This window comes from Gadus macrocephalus, chromosome 4, assembly GCF_031168955.1.
Source record: "Gadus macrocephalus chromosome 4, ASM3116895v1".
Taxonomy (NCBI): Eukaryota; Metazoa; Chordata; class Actinopteri; order Gadiformes; family Gadidae; genus Gadus; species Gadus macrocephalus.
The window spans coordinates 25,253,122-25,270,621 of NC_082385.1; the positions used below are offsets into that span (position 1 = coordinate 25,253,122).

Consider the following 17,500-nt stretch of genomic DNA (forward strand, 5'->3'; position numbering starts at 1 on the left):
TTCACAGGCGACACACGGCAAGGAGCATAGAAAGTAAAGTGTTAGCAAGTGTCTGGGGTGTTTGGGAAACTATTAATTTCAAAACGTATGTTTCTGCAACCTCGAAACTATGGTTATTCAAATGAACAAATGAACAAAAATACAGATCCAACCTGGCCTAAACTAGTAAAAAAAATTGAATTTAAAAGACCACCCGACTCATCAATGCCTCTCCTAGCTTTGGAGTTACATTCCCTGTGTGGATAAAATGTCTCATGTCTTTGCTTTTGTATTTTTTAAACTAGGAAGGATCCGGACAATGCCCGAGACGTTCTGTATTCGTTATGCTAGCATCAGAAACGTTAACACCAAGGACCCTGCCTGTTGAGTGCTTGTTCGTAACCCTAGGCCACACGGCGTGTGTATGTAGAGAAGGCTTGTAGCTCGATTAAACGGGGCACCATGTCGGCCCCCGGGTGGCTCTTGGGAAGGGGGGGGGGGGGGGGGGGGGGGGGGGGGGGGGTGGTGGGCTTCAGTAATTCCTCAGGTTGGACACTAGGTGCTTCATCTTATATTCACTTCGGATCTTGTTAGTGGAATCACGGCGTCCCGAGTTGCTATTCCCTGTTGGCCACCATCCACCAACCACCACAACCACCCCTACCCAAATCATCCCCACCCACACAGACACACAATCCCGCTCCCCACCGCCTACTCCCCTCCACCACCTTCCCCTACCTACCACGTGTTGTCACGTTGAAAGGTAAATAAATGGCTGTCTGCGGAGACGATAGCATTCATTAGCGGGCGGCGAGAGACAAAGACGGCGCAGCGCGCGCCTTATGCACAGCAGTTCGCCTGAATGCCTCTCGCGGGCGAAGACTCGTTCCAAAAGGCTTGTCCTTGTTGTTTTTTTTGTTTATTATTCAAACAACTCCAGTGCCCGGACTAAACCTCTCTCTCTCTCTCTCTCTCTCTCTCTCTCTCTCTCTCTCTCTCTCTCTCTCTCTCTCTCTCTCTCTCTCCCTCTCTCTCTTTCTCTCTCTCTCTCTCTCTTTGTACAGATGAGATGAAAGATGATTTTGATACACTGGGGCCCGATGCCACTCTGCACTCAGTTGGAAACGGTCTAGGTGAGTACATGTGTACGCTCGAGACTCGAATGCTTCAAATGTCTGCTCTAAACTGGGTTTTATTAGTGCACAACATCCCTGTTGCGATACACTCTTTCTTCTTGTTACCGCACACTGTGTCTTTCTTTGTGTGTGTGTGTGTGTGTGTGTGTATGTGTGTGTGTTTGTGTCTCTGTACTCGCAGATGCATTAAATATGAAGTCATTTCGGGGAGGTGCACAGGTGTCTGTGATTACGTGGAGACGTGTAAACACAACACGGGTACGAAGTGATTCGCTCGCCCTCATCGCCCAGAGAGCGAACAAGCAGATTGTGTTCCCGCTGCTGCTGCCCATGTGTTCTTTTCTTTCGGAACTTTCTTTGGCGGGAAAAACCTGCACAGCACAGAAACACTTAACCTGTGATTTATTCAGACACGTACACAGTTTCCAGCACATTCAAGGCCTGACACCACCGGCACAATTTCAATATGCCAATACGGCCAAGTCGCAACACCTTAACAAATAGTTGAAGTGTTGAAATCACATTCAACACTCGCATATAAAGAGTCACTTTTATCCTGCTAGGAAAGAAGACAAAAGTGTTGGTTTGGGAAAAGCACGATAGATTTGTCTGAATACAGATTTTTGGAAACTCAATCTGTACGCGTGTATCGTTTAGCATTAACATAAACCGTCAAACCCTTATGTTCGGCGAGTGACAGTTGCGTCTTCCCTTCATAACTCCACCACTCCATGACTGATGTTGTAAACACCGTCACATCATGGCGTTGAGATGTCGAACAAACCTCCAGAACGAGTCCTTCTAATGAGAGGCCCGTAAACCTACGCTATCACAGCGATCAAAAAGGATTCCAGCATTGGCACCAATGACATTTCCCTGCCATTTTTTGACAACCAAATATCCACTACCTTGACCTTTCACAAATTGGACGCCAAAGCCATCACGGGGCAAAACAAATCAGTGTTTAAGCATCACCTTGGCTCGCCGTCTAAAAGGCCCCTAATTAAAAGTAGCATGGAGTTTGATGGAGCGGAGCTTGTTTTGGCTCTGACGCCGCCACTGCTTCCATAGTATAATAGTTCTCTCTCTCTCTCTCTCTCTCTCTCTCTCTCTCTCTCTCTCTCTCTCTCTCTCTCCCCCCCCCCCCCCGGAACCTATGCAGGATGAGAAAACTGTGTGTGTGGGTAGCTTTGAAAGTCCATCCCCCCCACCCCCCACCCCCACCATCCCCCTTGACTAATGAAGCTTGCTGATTTGGGTTCGCCCCGGTTTGTTTCTGCAGCACGCTATCTCCTCCTTGCAGCTTAGAGAGCCCCCCCCCCCCTCTCTCTCTCTCTTCCACCCCCCCCCCCCCCCCCCCCCCCCCAGCCCTCTCCATCCCTCCCACCCGTCGAAGAGAAGGGACTGTAAAATAAATAGAGAAAACACATTGTGTGGCCTCAGCAGTTTGGCTAGCCTAAGACGCATCCTGAGCCGCTATGGGTTTTGGCCTTCTCCGTTTTTCTTTTTTCTTTTCCTTCTCCTCTCTTGCTATTTTTTCTTTTTTTTTGTGCGTGTGCGTGGTGTGTTGTGCTGTGTGTTGTGGTTTGGCCCGGGTAATCTGTACAACACAGAATCAACAAAAGCTGAAGTCTCTTGATTGACCTTATATGTGAAAGTCAATACAAAGAGCCCTGACTGCTCGGCTGCTGATTAAGCCCGGCTTGTTCCTGTGTGTGTGTGTGTGTGTGTGTGTGTGTGTGTGTGTGTGTGTGTGTGTGTGTGTGTGTGTGTGTGTGTGTGTGTGTGTGTGTGTGTGTGTGTGTGTGTGTGTGTGTGTGTGTGTGTGTGTGTGTGTGTGTGTGTCCTTGTTTATACACTTGTTTGTTTTATCTTTAATATAAATTGACAAAAGGCAGGCGCCATCTTGATCCCCATCATAAATTTTACACCATATCAAGTTAATTGGGTCATTTAAATGTATTTCTTCACAGAACTGTTTAATAGACAGCAGTTATGTATAAAGCCTTAAGCTGTACATACAATGAAGGCATTTCTAGACTAAGGTAAAGCAAAGAGTGAAGCCTGACAATGAAAACACCTTTTGTGTGTCTTTCTGTAAAGATGTTTCTCTGGTTGTCTAATTCCTATGCTTTCTGCCCTCTTTCCTCCCCTTCTCTGCCTTCATCCTTCTCCGTAATTCCTACATTTCACTCTCATTTTCTCTCCCCTGCCTCCCCCTTTCCGTTGCAAACACTGTCCACTGAATCTTTCTCTTACCCCTCCCTTTCCTCCTCCCCCCTACCACCTCCACCACCTTGCTCATCCAACACCACCCCCTCCCCCCTCCACAACACCCTTCCTCCTCCAACTCCACCACCTCCCTCTCCTCTACCTTACCCCCAACCCCTACCACTTCCTCCACCTCCTCCTCCTCCTCCTCCTCCACCCCGAACCCCTACCCCCACCACCACCACCACCACCACCATTCTCCTCCTCCACCACCACCTTCCTCTTCCTCCCCCTCTTCCACCATCCCCTCCTCCAGCCAAAAGTGTCGACTGCACCTCGGAGTTCGAGGAGTACTTCTCCAAGAGGAAGATGGCCAGCGACAGCGAGAGCCACGTGGTCAGCATCGCCGAGTACCTCCAGCGCGGGGACACCGCCATCATCTACCCGGAGGCCCCTGAGGAGCTGTCCCGCCTGGGCACGCCAGAGGCCAACGGCCCCGAGGAGAACGGTATGCTTGTCCTTTTAAGATCGCATCGACGGTCAGGGAGGATCGGCCAATTCATAAAAATCGTATTTAGACGTAAAAAAAACTCAAGAACAAGAAAAAAGTTCATGTGTACACCATGCAATTTGTGTATGTGGGTGGTATTAACGATAGTGGGGATGAAAAATGAAGGAGTTTGGATCGGTGTTGTCTTTGTAACAACACTGTGATCCTAAGCTGGTGTGATTTGTGTAGAGAGCATAAGAATTATAGTCTGGCTATTGCCAGACCAAGCTCTATCGTAGATTGCACGTTGGTCTGGGCAAGCTGCTGTCATTTTTTTCAGCACAAGAGGCTAGTTCTCGGCCTGACTCTGTAGGCGATTGGCTGCTTGCCGTCGTTTCCCTGTTGTCATTGTGTTAAAACCAGCCAATAGCGCGCCAACTGGGAAAAGCCAGCTTCATGATTGGCTCCCGCAAAAACGTATCGGAAGCAGAAAGAAATGTATTGCTCTTCTCCACACCCAAACTGAAATTGCCGGCAGAATGGGCGGGGCTACCCAGTCTATAAGAATTATCCTGCGTGATTCTTCCGTTGCCCTCCTTCCCCTTCCCCTGGGTATTGAGGTGGGATCAGGTATCAGCCTCTGTGCTTTGGGTTATTTTACTGGCTTGATAAGTGATCCGGGAGATTTATGGAGGAAATTTTACAAATCCTAAATCTAAGCAGAACCTTTTGACGTTTTGTTTGATGAAACATAGCTGGGACAAGGCTGGACCGTAAGGGATCCAGAGGGTGCATTTGTGGAAGGTTTGTGCACCATCATCCCCCTACCCCTCTTACTACCTCCTCCTACCCCCAGCACCCCCGCCCCCCCCCCCCCGATCTCCCCATTTAAATCCAACCTATCCTTGGGTCAAGTGCAGCTCTCACTTAGGTTTAGCGTGTGACCTCTCAGATGTCCACGTTGGGGAAATCACTGAGATCTTGGCTTTGACTTTCTCACGCGCTAAGGTCAAAGAAAATAAAACTAACAGGGCAGGGGGATAGGTGGGGAGGGGGGGAGGGGGGGAGGGGGGCAATCGCAGAATCAGCAGTGGTGTCTTGACACGAGCCAGCAGCTGCCATCCTCACGCTTTCCACTGGAGATCTGGGTGTCTACCTACATAGACAGGAGCAACAGCTGGGCAGGAGTCTGAAACCAGATAGGGCACCTCTGAGGATGTCTGGTGTGTGTGTGTGTGTGTGTGTGTGTGTGTGTGTGTGTGTGTGTGTGTGTGTGTGTGTGTGTGTGTGTGTGTGTGTGTGTGTATGTACGTAATAGGAGGGGTGTCCAGTGGGGGAGGGGGAGGTTTGGGGCAATGTTGGAACAAAGCCACAAAAATGATGTCAGTAGAACTGGTCGTGAAAAAAGGGGGCAGCTAAAAGCAATTAGGAAAGTATGGCAAAGTGTGTGTGTGTGTGTGTGTGTGTGTGTGTGTGTGTGTGTGTGTGTGTGTGTGTGTGTGTGTGTGTGTGTGTGTGTGTGTGTGTGTGTGTGTGTGTGTGTGTGTGTGTGTGTGTGTGTGTGTGTGTGTTTGTGTGTGTGTGTGTGTTTTGGCATGGGCATGTGTGTTTAAGCGGGGGGAGGATTCCTGTGTTAGCCACTGTGCGCAATTATCTGTCTGTATATCTGCCCGTCTGGACGAGTCCATCTCCAGTCTCTGTTAAGGCACGGTGTCAGTCATGTGACAGAATGCGTCTTTACGAGCCCGTACAAGTCAGTGCATGAACTGCATGTCAAGGAGGGCAGGGGGGAGCGAGACAGAGGGGGAATGATCGAGTTGCTAGGAGAGATGGATGGATGGAGGATGACTAGGGAATGAAGGGAGGTAACAGTGGAGGCAGATTATCTACGGATGCTATGTTTAATGTTGGGATTGTGGTTAGAAAAAACCTATCCAGGGACGTGCATTACAAACGAAGGGCGGCAAATCCCACAATGCAATGCTTTGGAGAAATTATAGAACGTGTCGATGTGTCTGTATGTGTACCTTTGCAAATACACAGTACTCCCTAGCAAACTTACTAACAAACTCGCTAACATCGCACAAGGTCACTTAAGTATGGTTAAAGTCCATTGGGGCAAAAGTGTAGCCCTTTACTTCATAGTGACCTGGACATGCTAGCCCACTAGCCCCTATTGATTTTCTGCCTTTCACTCTACCCCCCGCAGACCTCCCGCCCGGGACGCCGGACGCCTTCGCCCAGCTGCTGACCTGCCCCTACTGCGACCGGGGCTACAAGAGGCTGACATCCCTCAAGGAGCACATCAAGTACCGCCACGAGAAGAACGAGGAGAACTTTGCCTGCCCGCTGTGCAACTACACCTTCGCCTACCGCACACAGCTGGAACGCCACATGGCCACGCACAAGCCCGCCCGAGACCAGGTGAGCGTCTTTTCTCTTTTTCTCCTAGCAATCCATGTCCACCTTTTTGTTAAAATTGCAGCGCGGTTCACTGAATTTGTTGACGATCTTGTAGGCAGAACTCGAAAAATGTTATCCTGACGGATCCATGTGAATATTTTGAGGAACGACGTAGGATGGTGAGGCAAAATGGAGATTCTGGAAGGTTATGGGGCAAGGTGAGCCCGCTTCCCCAGACCAAAGGTATAATACTGGGTTCTGTGCCCAGAAACGTCCTCAGTGTAACATGGCGAGGGTGAGCTGACTTTGGCCCTCTGTTCAACTTCTCTTGCCTCTATTATGGGCTGTGTTCCCCGGGGGGGGGGGGGGGGGGGTCTTTTTGATTGCCAATCATTATTAATACTTCATGCCATTTTAAAGATGTAGAACCTGTAATGGTAATAACTTTGATAAGGGCCCTAAATGGCTTTTTGATGGCCTTGTTGATATGATATCTCCCAGCCTCCAGGTATTTCCCAATTGGAGATCTTTTAATTTTGTATCTACACCACCCCACTACACTTGATGCATTGCAATATACGGGGGAAGTTGTTTACTGATCAAAATGAATACTGAAACATTTGGAAAATATTTGCAAAAGAATTTGAAGAATTTGTTATTACAAAACATTAAGGGGGGGGGGGGTGGCACATGTAATTTCATACTTACACATTCAATATACAAATATATCCACTTGATACTGCCATGAATCATGTTGATTTCTTTTTTTATTGCCTTGGCTGTAAAAGCAGGATCCTGCATGTCTAACCTGGCAACCTCAGCCTTAGACATTAGTGTGTGTGTATCTGAGCATTAGTGGAAGACACCCCACCATTCTCCCAACTGAGATCCTATTGACTCCCAGTTGGGGGTTGAAGAAAAGCTATTCCATCACAAATCGCTTGATTTATCTTTGTCCCGTTTAGAAACCGAAAAAAACGAGAACGCGACCAGATAATTGATTCTTCGAGTACATCATGGAACTAGAGAGAGCTGAGATCAGGTTCCTCCCCCCCTCTCCCCCTCTTCCCCTCCTGGTCTTTTAATGGGACTCCTGGTGAAGAGAGAAAGAGAGAAAGAGAGAGAGAGAGAGAGAGAGAGAGAGAGAGAGAGAGAGAGAGAGAGAGAGAGAGAGAGAGAGAGAGAGAGAGAGAGAGAGAGAAAGAGAGCAAGAAAGAGAGGGAGATATTGACAGTGTGAGTGAGTGAGTGAGTGAGTGAGTGAGTGAGTGAGTGAGTGAGTGAGTGAGTGAGTGAGTGAGTGAGTGATTTTGTGGGTGAATGAGAGAGAGGGGGATCGACAGAGAGGTAGAGCGAGAGTGTGAGTGAGTGAGTAAGTGAGAGAGAGAGAAAGAGAGAGAGCTGTGTGTGTGTGTGTGTGTGTGTGTGTGTGTGTGTGTGTGTGTGTGTGTGTGTGTGTGTGTGTGTGTGTATTTGCCTATCAGTAGGCCTCACTCTCACCTGATCTGCCAGCTGGGTCTAAACGTGAGCAGATGGGCCGGCCTGGTGAGCCAAGGTCCCAGTGCTCGTATTACGGCTCTGTCGGGCGGAGGGGCCCTCGCCGGTCTAAAGACGCGGCGCCGCAGACACAGGCCCACCTAACAGCCTGTTTGCACAAATTGGGTTAGAGCAAACTACACATTCATGCAAATGCTGAGCACCTATCTTTCTATTCTGGCGGACTGTCTTTCTATCGACACAGCTATCGCCCTCTCTCTCTTTTACTCTATCTTTCCAATCCCTATTTATCCGCTCTCTCCTCTCTCTCTCTCTTACCCTCTCTCTCTCTTCCACCCTCTCTCTCTCTCTCTCTCTCTCTCTCTCTCTCTCTCTCTCTCTCTCTCTCTCTCTCCCTCTCTCTCTCTCTCTCTCTCTCTCTCTCTCTCTCTCTCTCTCTCTCTCTCTCTCTCTCCCTGTCCATCTTATATCAGGTGATACACACACCCGCTCAGACTACAGAACTTTGAAAGCGTCAAACTGTCACATCCCCATGTTATTTAAAATACATTTGCTTTAGGCCGTATCGCCACGTCTCTCTCTCTCCACCCTTCTGTCTAATGAACAGCGTGTGTTTGGAGGCGGCGACACAGAGGGGAATACGCTGATCATGTTGTCTTCATAGCAGGCTAACCACGCGCCGCCGCACCACTGTTCTGTCTCCTCTGTTTACCATTACTCCTCCCATTAAGTCCAATATGACTCATTAGAGGTCATCCATATTCATTTACAATATCCCCGCTCCCCCGCCTAGCGTTCCCGCAGTAGCACGCGGTAGCACGCTGCCACCGCAGCGCTACGAGGAAGGTGTATTAAGGGAGACTGGGTTAGCACATGAACACCAGAGTTGGTACCCCCAGACCTGTCGTTGGTGTTTTAGGCCAAACAGCGATCTGTACTTTAGGGGGGGTCTTAGGGGACGGGATGGGGGGTGCTGGATGGATGGGTGCTTGGGTCGGATTGGGTTTTGGGGGGTTGGGGGTCAGAGTTGTCTGGAGGGTGTGTGTGGGTGAAAAGGGGTTTAGGAAAGGGGAGTGTTGAGGTGGTGTTGGTGGGGGCGTCAGCAGCTGTTAGTGTTTGTTTATGGGACTCGGCTACATCGGAGCAGTGTAGTCCCTCTTCGGCCCTGCTTTTTTTTTTTCTGTGGCATGGTGGGGGAGGGGTTGTATGGGGGGCTCCTCTTGCTTGATCTCTGACGGTTAGGGGGAGGTCCGTCTGAACAATTCTTTGCCAGTGCCCTGCTTGCTGCCATCTGTCTCCCCAGGAATGTGGGGAGAGGCAGCAACACACCCCGGTATTTCATTACCGGGGATGTGTGTCTAAACACCATCCCATAACACACGTCCTGTTATTTTGGTCACAATCGTTTAATTGTTTGACCTGCAAACAAACTATTCAATGTTTCTCCTTGGCCTAATCTCCAAATGCACATAAACTGTGAATTACCGCAGTTGCGGTCATTTGTATTTGTACTTTTGTACAAGCCGAAAGCCCTTTGTTTGATAAGCAGTCGTGAGTCACTGATGTGTACCTTCTGAAGAAGGGAATTGATGCACTGGCACGTGTGTCCTCTTTTCGGTATCCTAATACATTTCTTAAAGAGATATTCGTGGGCTCAATCCCAAAAATCCCAATTAAGACATTCGAGGAACGCTAAATAATTCCGCCTAGCTGGTCCAGGTATGCAGCCGCAGAGACAGGGAGAGCCCACGCCTGGTTATGCATATCTCTGGGATGATTAGACACCAAATGAATGGAGAAAATGCTTTTTGATCAGATTGCTTGTTCTAATGAAGGAGAAACACTGTGGAAAAGAAAACACAGACGCACAACCGCGCAACACACGCTTTTCATGTATTCAATTTTCATGCGCTGCCAAATTCTAAAGGCAGGCATTCTCCGGTGGAGACGCCAGGAAATTAAAAGGTATGTGATTCTCTCTGATATCACTGCCACTCCCGCCGTCAACCGACGGGAGGTACGGAGGTCCGCCGAGGAGGAAGCCAAGATGCCTCTTCTTTGACGCCGGCCGCCATTTGGCTTGTCTTGTGTTGTGACACAGAGCGATTGTGATTATTTACCAAATTCTTTACCCCTGTGGCGTTGTGGTACATGTCTTAATGTGAATCTTTATTTTTTTCCTTGTCCCTTTCAGCACCAACTGCTCAACCAAGGGGCTGGCAACCGCAAGTTCAAATGCACAGAGTGTGGCAAGGCCTTCAAGTACAAACACCATCTGAAGGAACACCTCCGGATTCATAGCGGTGGGTGGGGCAGGATTTGGGGAAGGGAGGGGGGGTGGGGTGGTGTTATGAATATTCATAGCCTTGATTTAAGAGCACCATGAACTTCACAGCATCTACAAGGAAAAAAAGATGTGGCTTTATTTCTCACCCGTGCTCCCGATAATGGATAATTAGGTTTATTATATTAGCACTGACTTTAATTGCCGTGAGCATGGGGTTATATTTCTGATGTTATTGCAGTGACGTATAATACATTAATATATATATTGATATTATATACTGACACACAGAGTGAAAAAAGGACATCTGACATTCTATATTGAAACATGTATATCAAAGCATAGATATAATGTTTGAATGGCAATTATAAAGGGTAAAGTTCTTTCCCTTTTAGATCCAAACATGCTATTCTCATTATAAGAATAGGAATAATCATGCTGAACAACAAATATGGAGAGAGAGGCAGAATTTAATTATGTTTTTCTATATTTATGTTATTATTGTATTATAATTTTATTTTTTATCTAACAAGGTCTTAAACAGTGTGTTTATTGCATGCCATCTGACTTCTTTCCTCTTCCCCAATTCAGGTGAAAAACCCTATGAATGCCCCAACTGCAAGAAGAGGTTCTCTCACTCCGGCTCCTACAGCTCCCACATCAGCAGCAAGAAGTGCATCGGCCTGATAGCGGTCAACGGCAGGATGCGCAACAACATGAAAACAGGCTCTTCCCCGACCTCCACCTCCTCCTCACCCACCAACACTGCCATCACCCAACTCCGGCAGAAGCTGGAGAACTGCAAGCCCCTGAGCCTCCAGGACCACAACAACCACCTGAGCATCAAGACGGAGCCGATCGACTTCAACGACTACAAGCTGATGATGGCCGCCCACGGCTTCGGCGGTCCGGGCTCCTTTATGAACGGAGGGGGCATGGGAGGGGGTAACAGCCCGGTTGGGATGCATCACAACTCGACCACTCAGAGCCCCCTGCAGCACCTGGGCATGGGTGGACTGGAGTCGCAGCTCCTGGGCTACCCGGGTTCCCTGGGGAATAACCTGAACGAGGTGCAGAGGGTCCTGCAGATCGTGGACAACACTGTGTGCCGGCAGAAGATGGACTGCAAGCCCGAGGAGCTGTCTAAGCTGAAGGCCTACATGAAGGAGTTGGGCTCGCAGATCGAGGAGCAGAAACAGGGCCTGCTGTCACCCGGGTGCCCCCCGGTGGGTCTGCCGGTGGTCAACCACAACGGAGCCACCAAAAGCATCATCGACTACACATTAGAGAAAGTGAACGAAGCCAAAGCTTGCCTCCAGAGCTTGACCACAGACTCAAAGAGACAGATCAGTAATATCAAGCGAGAGAAGTCCAACCAGATGCTTGAAGGCGGCATGGAGGAGAAAATGCAGGAAAATAATATGTTTACACCCTTCACTTGCCAATACTGCAAAGAAACCTTCCCCGGTCCGATACCGTTACATCAACACGAACGTTATCTTTGTAAAATGAACGAGGAAATCAAGGCGGTCCTGCAACCTAGCGAGAACCTGATGATCACCAAGCCCGGGATGTTCATGGAGAAGAACGGCCACCTACTGTCGTCCATGTTGTCCGAGAAGGTCCTGAACGGTCCCATCAACCCGTACAAGGACCACATGTCTGTGCTGAAGGCGTACTTTGCCATGAACATGGAGCCAAACTCCGAAGAGCTGCTCAAGATATCCATCACGGTCGGGCTCCCTCTGGAATTTGTCAAGGAGTGGTTCGACCAGCGTAAAATGTATCAGTACGGCAGCACGAGGGCCGCGCCGCTAGAACACCGAAACAACTCGGACATGCAGGTGGGAGTAAACAACCACCAGACAATGCCAAAGGACTCCATGGTAGCCAGGTCACCGCTGTCGCTGGTTAAACCGGACGACCGCATCACGTCCCCCTCGTACGGGGAGCATCACAACAACAACAACAACTGTGACAACGCACTTAGACACTTGAGAAATGGCCACCAGTTCATCAACAGTGCCAAACCCATGGGGGAGAAACGGGGCCACTCTCGCAGCAACACTCCCTCCCCACTGAACCTGTCCTCGGCCTCCTCCAAAAACTCTCACAGCAGCTCCTACACTCCAAACAGCCTGACTTCAGAGGATCTGCAGGCCGAGCCGTTGGATCTGTCCCTGCCCAGGCTGATGAAGGAGCCTAAGCATGCACTGACGGCCCGGAGCAGACCCAAAGTGAACAGCATCACCATGGACCACAACAGCCTCCCATCTCCTCCGCAACACTTCCAGGAGCCCTTGAACCTGGCTTATCTGAAGAAGGACTTCTCGGGCTCCACCAACAACAACGTCAGTCTGGAAAAGAGCACTAGCCCCATTTTCGGCATGAACCCCTTCGCCGCAAAGCCCATGTACACATCGCTTCCACCCCAGAGCACTTTCCCTCAGGCCACGTTCATGCCCCCCATGCAGGCGGGCATACCAGGTCTCCGGCATTACCCGGGCATGGAACAAATGGGATTCTTACCGCACATGGCCTACACTTACACAACGGGGGCAACGACGTTCGCAGAGATGCAGCAGAGGAGGAAATACCAGCGAAAACCAGGTTTCCAGGTAAATGATCCACCTGTGGTTAGAGAGGAAATTAGAAAAAGAAGCCTGGGGGGGCAGAGTCTGAATGCGTTTTGAACTCATTGTGACTCTAATTAAAAACTTTGTGCCGTGTGTGGAGAATGTAAAAAAAAATAAAAGGGAAATACTCACGCACTTACCTGAGGTGCACTCAGCCAGTGAAAGGCATGGAGGTAAACAGCTGCGCCACCCGCTCGGAGGGAGTGTGCCCGCAAAGTGAGGCATCATTAGCGACGTCAGGGTGTAAATTGGGTATTTCAGAGGTTATGATGTGCAGATGTAGTTGGTGCCAGACTCCACTGTGAATTGTGCTGGCTTCCGCAGAGCATGGAATACATGATTGCTTCCCGACTATTAGTCTATTAGAGGAGTCATTATTCGGGGCGTTGTTTCAAGCGCACGTGTCTGAGCCCGTGATATTTGGTTATTAAATATGGCGGAATGGCCATTGTAAAAATGACAAAGGTGAGCCCAGGAGCAGTCTCGGTTCTCAACTTTAAAGGAGCGCCGCTAAAATGAGCTTCCACACACAGATTAATAATGCACAATGTCTCAATGTTCATTACCGCCGCACGCTGAAGGCTGTTGAACACCATTTCGATAAAAAAAGAATGCATATATTAATATATATATATACACATATATATATGTATATATATACTCAGAATGTTTCAGATTCTATGTTATTAAATTAGGTGTTCAAAGAATACAGCTATGGGCATTTAGTTTGAACTGATTTCCAAGAGATAGTGGTCCATTCTTAAAACACAGTGCAGTGCCCTCTTCAGAATCACCGCAGGGCCCTGCTCAGGCCGCCCTCATTATCCTAATCTGGGGTGGCTCTCTATAATGGCCATTAGGTGTGCACTCTTGATTGTTATCTCTATTCTACGTCTGTAATTTCATGAAGCGGTCACGGTGCCTTCTCTTGTTCTGAAGCCCCTGATGTTCTCATTGTTAAATTATCATTATCAAATCAAGGTTATGAATGTGCCATTAATCACCCATTCTCTTCAATTACCGGATGGAAGAGGAGAACCCAAACTGGATCTAATTGAAGGCCATTACGTGTTTTAGAACTGATAGTGGGTTCGCTTGGTCGTGTCTCGTTCGAGGACCTAGTCTTCATGAGCCACGTCATTTAGGAACATGTCGAGATGATAATTGTACAAAACTGTAAAAGTGACCTTTATCCACTTTTAAACACACAGTCTGTCTCAAGTTTTATTTATACAGACGTAACTACATTCGTATTTGTAAAGAAACGTTTTTGGCTCACTTATTTAACCCAACATCCTTTTTAAATGTCACACAGACAAAGCCACATGTACATGTATAAAAATTCACAGAGACCTAACACAGACGATACAAGTGTTAACAATCCTCTCCCCTTTTCTTTTTCTTTCCTTCTTCCTTTGTGTTTTTGTTTCCATGTGCGCAGGGGGACATGCTCGACGGACCGCCCGATTACTTGTCCGGCCTTGAGGACATGACAGACCCTGACTCCTGTCTGTCACGGAAGAAGATGAAGAAGACTGAAAGTGGTATGTACGCGTGTGACTTGTGCGACAAAACATTCCAGAAGAGCAGTTCCCTTCTAAGACACAAATATGAACACACAGGTATATACTGTTCTAGCCCATTACTTTACAACCCCCCTTCCGTCTCCCCCTTTCTCCCCAAATGTATTCCTTTGGTATTGCTTTTTCATTTATCCCTTTTTTTATTCTTGCTTGTTGTTTCTAATCCCTCCCCTGTATTTGAATAATATCCCTTTGATTTTGTTAACCTATCCCTCCCTCCTGTGTTTCCGCCTCTTCTGTGTTGCGATTAAGCTGTATGTTCCCCCGATTAACTAACATGTCTCTTTCTCGACAGGGATGTGAATGTCTTTTTTTAAATTACAACCCCCCCCCACAAAAGATTTATCCACTTCTAAATCATTTGTGAATCAACTGTGACTTTCCAGTATTTCCTTAATGTATGCAAAAAGAACGCAGACATTCCTTACCGTAAACGGATAATTCACGTCAGGCGTACGGCGGCGAACGCAGCCCTGTGTCAGTACTCAATCTCGTCGCGCAGCGTAAAGCGCTTTATTATCTGAAAAGGCTCGCATCAATTCACCTAGACGTGCGCGGCCAGTAAAAAGGCCCTAATGTCTTTATCGCGGCCCATTATTGGCCATAGATCTCATCAGTGGCATAACATCTCTGAAGCGTCTGTACACCGACTAGCTCGAGGCGCTTTCATTACTCGGATCGTACCCAGATTAGCCAGAGATTATTTTTTAAACAGATTGCATCATATTGATTTATATTGTATGCATCTCTATTTTATATTTGTATTTATAACATCTACACAGCGTGTAATCTGCGGCATCGCGGCTGGTTGTAGTATATAGTAGTATCGTGGTAAATAGACCAAGGTGCACTGCTTTGAGGGTTATAGGCATCATTTTTAAAACATCCCAGCCCTCATGATAACAATGACAAAATGTGAATATCTTCAATATCTGTGTACTGAGAGTTACTTTGCACCGGATGGAGAGAGTTTTGTTCGATTGACCTTTTGAAATACTTTTCCTTTTAATTTACCCAGTCTTGTGTGGAGGGCTCCCTCTGCACCACGCTATTGGTCAATATGACAGCTTAATAAAATTTACGGTTTTAAAGTAGTGTTATTACCACATTCTCAGTCGTTTTTACCAGCCAGAGGCATTAATGGAATAGCAATATCACAGTCGAAAGTAAAAATTTCTCCACACTTCCAAGTCTGCCCCTTTGTCCTCCAAGGCGTCTGATGGGGGTACACACCAAAACAGTCAAAAATAATACTAATAATCATAATAATAATTGAAAAAATAGTCAGCCACCATGAACTTGAATACTTTTCAGAGATAAGCAAGGAGCCGCACGCTCCCCCCCCCCCCCCCCACCGCCCCCTCTGTTTCACCATGGACCGTGTTTGATTAATTTCATTCTTGTTTGTTTGCTGTTGCACCAGTTCATTTGTGTTGCATTTCACCAGTGTAGAACCCGAGGCCCAGTGCCTCTGTTTCCTCCCGTCTTAAACCCGGGGAAGGAATTTCCATAATATACATCCAATAAATGCGGGGACACTCTTCCACCACTCTCCCCTCTCGTCGCAATTTCAATAAACAAATAAACTTAAGTCTCAAGTCCGAGCAAGCCTTCCATCACCGCTGAAAGGCTCCTCTTTTTGTGTTGCATCCCACCCATCCGACTTTTCCCCCTAACCTTATACCTCTTTTTCTGTTTTTGCCTGAACCATGTTAACCAAAATATGATCCCCTTGCTGCAAACGACACACCTCTCATCTCTCTCTCCTTTTTGTGTTTCTTCCGTCCCTCCTGCAGGCAAGCGACCACACCAGTGTCAGATCTGCAAGAAAGCCTTCAAACACAAGCACCATCTCATCGAGCACTCGCGCCTGCACTCGGGGGAGAAGCCCTACCAGTGCGACAAGTGCGGCAAGCGCTTCTCCCACTCGGGCTCGTACTCGCAGCACATGAACCACCGCTACTCCTACTGTAAGCGGGAGGCGGAGGAGCGGGAGGCGGCCGAGAGGGAGGCCCGCGACAAGGGTCACCTGGAGCCGACTGAGATGCTGATGAACCGGGCCTACCTCCAGGGGCTGACCCCGCAGGGCCTGACCCCGCAGGGCCTGACCCCGCAGGGCATGACCCCGCAGGGGATGACCGCACAGGGGTACCCTGACCTGGGGGAGCGCCAGGCCATGCTGAGGCACGAGGGCCTGAACGGAGGAGGGGGAGGAGGTGGAGGAGTAGGTGGTGGAGGATTAGGAGGCGGAGGAGTAGTGATCAGAGACGGACGCAAGGATGTGGACGGAACGTACGAGCGGATGAAGATGATCGGCCGGAGGGAGGTGGAGTTTGGCGAGGAGGAGGAGGAAGAGGAGGAGAGGAAGAGCATGGACACGGACCGGGACACGCTGAGGGACGAGGAGGAGAACGGCGAGCACTCCATGGACGACAGCTCACTTGACGGCAAAACGGAAACTAAGTCGGACCGCGAGGACGCCATGATGGAGGACGGCATGTAAACATCGAGAGAACCCCCCCCCCCCCCCCCCATCCGTGATACCCCTGCCCACGACCGCACCCCTCACAGCCCCCCCCAAAATCCTGTCCCCGGGGCAGGACATCATGTCGGATTCACCCGATGTCACTCGCTCGGTTTTTAAAACGCGCGGCCCTGTTTTTTGCGTACGCCGTCAACATGCACGTGCCTGATGCTTCCGGGAAGCGTTCTCCGTCAAAAAAAAAAATGAAGAAGAACATTCATGATACGTGATTCCCCTTGATGAAAGACATAAAAGACCCCAACGTTCATTGTGGACTTGTGGATTAATGGAGGGGGGGAGGGGGGGGGGGTAGCGGGGTAGAGGGGGTTGAACGTGGGGTTTCGGAAGGTGATCTGAAGGATTTGCGGAGGGTTTTGTGAATGAGATGCATTATGCAAACGGCAGGAGAAATAATGAACAAACAAATAGATTTAGACAATTGTACAGTACTAAGGCCTACAGTTATGTGTGGTGCTAACTTTTTGAAGGATAGCCCCCCCCCCTCCATTCCTGCCCCTCCCTCGTAACCCACAGTGTTCTATAGTATTTATAGCACAACTAGTGACTTGTACAAATTGCACTCCACTTCTATAATCACAAATAAAAATAATAAAAACTATTGCCTATGTATATATTTATACAGTGTCGGGGAAAAACAGCAGTGGTGATGGCCACTACAGTCCTTCAATATTAACTTTGGTTTTCACTCTCTGTGTTTGTCTTCAGTTTGTGTTTTTTATTTTTTTTGCCATATTGTG

General features: G+C 48.5%; 1 protein-coding gene across 2 annotated transcripts in view; it reads left to right on the forward strand.

The window, feature by feature from the left end:
* Positions 1–17,500, forward strand: part of zeb2b (zinc finger E-box binding homeobox 2b) — a 23,488-nt gene that overhangs the window by 4,994 nt on the left and 994 nt on the right. Inside the window, exons 2-8 of one of the 2 annotated variants that reach the window (XM_060050754.1) lie at positions 1,044–1,112; positions 3,643–3,834; positions 6,026–6,240; positions 9,910–10,018; positions 10,591–12,617; positions 14,077–14,257; positions 16,015–17,500. The exon at positions 16,015–17,500 is cut by the window's right edge and continues 994 nt beyond it. In XM_060050754.1, the coding sequence (XP_059906737.1) occupies positions 1,044–1,112; positions 3,643–3,834; positions 6,026–6,240; positions 9,910–10,018; positions 10,591–12,617; positions 14,077–14,257; positions 16,015–16,721 (3,500 nt within the window). In that variant the 3' untranslated portion in view covers positions 16,722–17,500. The remainder of the gene's footprint in view (positions 1–1,043; positions 1,113–3,642; positions 3,835–6,025; positions 6,241–9,909; positions 10,019–10,590; positions 12,618–14,076; positions 14,258–16,014) is intronic. The other variant, XM_060050755.1, reaches the window with a different exon arrangement.